A 3,189-nucleotide genomic window follows, 5' to 3' on the forward strand; every position below is an offset into this window, starting at 1 on the left:
TGCTTCGTCTCTCTCTCTCTCTCTCTCTCTCTCTCTCTCTCTCTCTCTCTTTTCGTATAGGAAAACGAAATAAATTCGAACGAAGCGAAAGAGTCAAAAATAAAATTTAAATATTCGCATATTTAAAAAAAAAACGAACATCAAACATTTCTTTGTGTCGTCTGCTTTCCCCCACCCCTCCTCTCTCTCTCTTTCTCTCTCTCTCTCTCTTCTCGCTTAAATTAAAGATTTAATTAAATGACCTTTTATTGACTGACTCTGTTGTTTGTTTGTTTGTTCTCACCTTCATCAATATTCTATGGGAAAAAAATAAAAAATATTTTTCGTTGGGAAATCAGTGGGCGATCATTTATTATTATTATTATTATTATCGTTATTAATAATAATAAAAAAAAAAAAAAAACTTTCCCAAAAGGTTTTCTCATCGTTTTAAAATTTATTAAGGAAAATTGAAGAGAGAGTAATTAACGTAAAATTCAAAATGGCGGCGTCTTTTACACGTGTAACCAGAAAAAAAAAAAACGAAAAAGGTTTTAAAAGGTAATAATTAATAATTATTCGAGAGAGAGAGAGAGAGAGTCGAAAGACTTTTATCAGGTTGGTAATTGTTAATAATAATAATAATTATAAAAATCGATAAATCGATATATCGATTTTTAAATTTATAAATTAAAAAAAAAAAAAAAGAGAAATGATTGACGTTCGTTTGTTTTTTTTTTTTTTGAGGATGATATGGCAGCACTGATTAAATTTCTTGTTAATTAAAAAAACGAAAGAAATGGAGTGAGATGAAATGGGATATTTTCGGGAAGGGGAAAAAAATTAATAATAATAATAATAATGCTTACCAATTTCGTATCTAAATTCTCCAACGTTGAAAAATTTTCTTTCGATTCTGGTAATAATTGAAAATGTTGTTGTTGTTGTTGTTGTTGTTGTTCGATATCCGTCGTCGTCGTCGATGGGATTCCATTGGTCACGAAAACATCCGGTCCCGTACGATCTTGGAAAATGTTATCGTAACCGAATGTTGTTGTTGATGATGATGACGGATGATAAAGTGAATTGGATTTTATTGGGGGGGCATCGGATTTTCCATCGACGTAATTATGTAAATCCTCGGAGGGTGGTTGAGAATTTGTCGTGAAAATCCATTCGTTATCGCACAGGGGATGATTGTTCGGAGAGGATTGAGCCATTGATAAATTCTGGAGAACTTGAAATCTTTTCTGATAAGAATCACGATGATGGTGGATTCCGTTGTATGGGTAGGGAGAAGCCGGACGAGATTCGAAATTTTCACAATTTGCGTTCCAGTTTCCTCCGCCTGGAGCATACGGTGAAACGTTATCCTCGTACAAACAAGATCCCTTTTTTTTAACGGGAGATTTTAACGGATTGTTGTAAATTCCAGGACCGTAGCCTTCTTCCAAATGTGTCATTCCGCACGTTGTACCCTCGACGTCATCATCATCATCGTACAAACCGGGTAAATAATTTCTACTTCCGCTATTTCCCCTACTCGAAGATGGTCCTCCATATCCGATCGGGCTTTCCGTTGTTGTTTGCGTTTCTTCTGTTTGTTCATCAATTACGCTTAATCCGTCGAAAGTGCGAACGCACGCACTCGATCCTTTTCCAAAACTGTTGGATTTCTGATGATTTTCTTCATTTTCCAAATCCGGATTTTCTTCTTCTCCTACCAAATTGTTTTTCGTTTTTTGTTTTTCATCGTCGGATTCGTCGTCCGCTCTGCTCAAATTAACATCCGAATCTGAATTTTCCTATAAATAAATGGCAATTATTATTATTATTATTCGAGTAACTTTTTGTTCGTTTGTTCGTTTGTTTGTTTGTTTGTTTAAAAGAAATACCTCATCCGAATCATCGTCGTCGTCGTCGGTTTCTTTTTTCTTTAATAGTTTTTCCATTTTGTCGTATTCGTCACGCAAACTCCACATTTCACGTCTGAGTTGTTCATTTTCCCTTCTTAATTTTTTCAATGCGTGTTGACCTGTTAAATATTCGTATAAATAAATTTTTAAAATATCGAAAGACATTTTTTTTTAAACTGACGATAGAAGAAAAAAATAAGTTTAAAAGGAAACAATGAAAATCATTGTAAAAATTATTAGGGTCACGTGTTTGTTTGTTTTGTTCAAAACGTCATCAAAATGTTTGTGACGTCATGGTGTACATATATGTATTCGCACCTTGTTCGACTTCGGCATTTATCGTTATAGTTCTCATTCTGAGCTCTTCATTTTCGTATAACATTCCTCTTGATGATTTTTTATCGAGTCTCCTGTTGGGTTTGACATTGCAGTCTTTTCTTCTTGCTCTCAGCATTCGAGTAGTTCCTCCCGACATTGGCATAGCAGAGGATGTCGGACACCGTAAATTATCCGATTTCGACGTATATAACCTAATCCAAAAATTTTTACGATTTTTTTTTTTACATCCGGTCAATGTTTCGTCGTCGTCGTCGTCGTCGTCGTCATCGCCACCGCCACCGCCGCGTTGACGATACCTTTTCTTTTTTTTACTTCTAAAACTTTCGTTCGCGTTCGATTTATTCGAACTTTTTGATTTACGAAACGAATCCTCTGATTTTTTCACATGGCCAATGAATCTATCTGACGTTTCGTCATCGGATATCGACGTAATTTTGAATTAGATTCCCCTTCCCTCCCCCTTCCCTTCTCCCTCTCCCCCCTTCCTTCCCAACTTTATTTAACGTACCTGAAAATTACAAAAAAATATCGATAATAATAATAATAATAATAATAAATTTTTTTTTGTTGTTATTCTCTCGGATTTTAATATTTTTTCGCGTTTTTATTAGCAAAAAAAAATATATATATAAATAAACAAATGATTTCATCGTAATAAACAAAACAAAAAAAAAAAAAAAAGTTGGCAAAACTGCTTTTTATTACGATGATGACCCCCACGTTCGAATATATTATTCCAGTTTTTTTTTTTTTTTTGCATTTTTAAAAACAGAACAAAAAACGTCGATCGTCCTTTAAAAATTAAATTATTTGTTAATAATAATAATAATAAATTTTGTGTTGTCTGTTTGTTGCCTGTTTGTTGCTTGTTTGTTGTTGTTTGTTTTCGTACAAAAAGGTTTTTTTTCGATCGAGATTTGGGTTGAAAGAAATAAAATAGGGAAGGAAGTACGTC

The 3,189-nt window shown here is 33.7% G+C and overlaps 1 protein-coding gene across 1 annotated transcript in view; it reads right to left on the reverse strand.

Moving 5' to 3' along the window:
• The window catches only part of Phum_PHUM499570 (uncharacterized protein), a gene marked incomplete at both ends in the record, with an annotated part of 4,638 nt that extends 1,987 nt beyond the window's left edge, over window positions 1–2,651 (reverse strand). Inside the window, 5 exons of the mRNA XM_002430753.1 lie at window positions 284–296; window positions 849–1,784; window positions 1,875–2,014; window positions 2,214–2,425; window positions 2,620–2,651. Of these exons, the coding sequence (XP_002430798.1) occupies window positions 284–296; window positions 849–1,784; window positions 1,875–2,014; window positions 2,214–2,425; window positions 2,620–2,651 (1,333 nt within the window). The remainder of the gene's footprint in view (window positions 1–283; window positions 297–848; window positions 1,785–1,874; window positions 2,015–2,213; window positions 2,426–2,619) is intronic.
• Between the last annotated feature and the right edge of the window lie 538 nt (window positions 2,652–3,189).

This window comes from Pediculus humanus, genomic scaffold, assembly GCF_000006295.1.
Source record: "Pediculus humanus corporis 1103172108266 genomic scaffold, whole genome shotgun sequence".
Lineage (NCBI taxonomy): Eukaryota > Metazoa > Arthropoda > Insecta > Psocodea > Pediculidae > Pediculus > Pediculus humanus.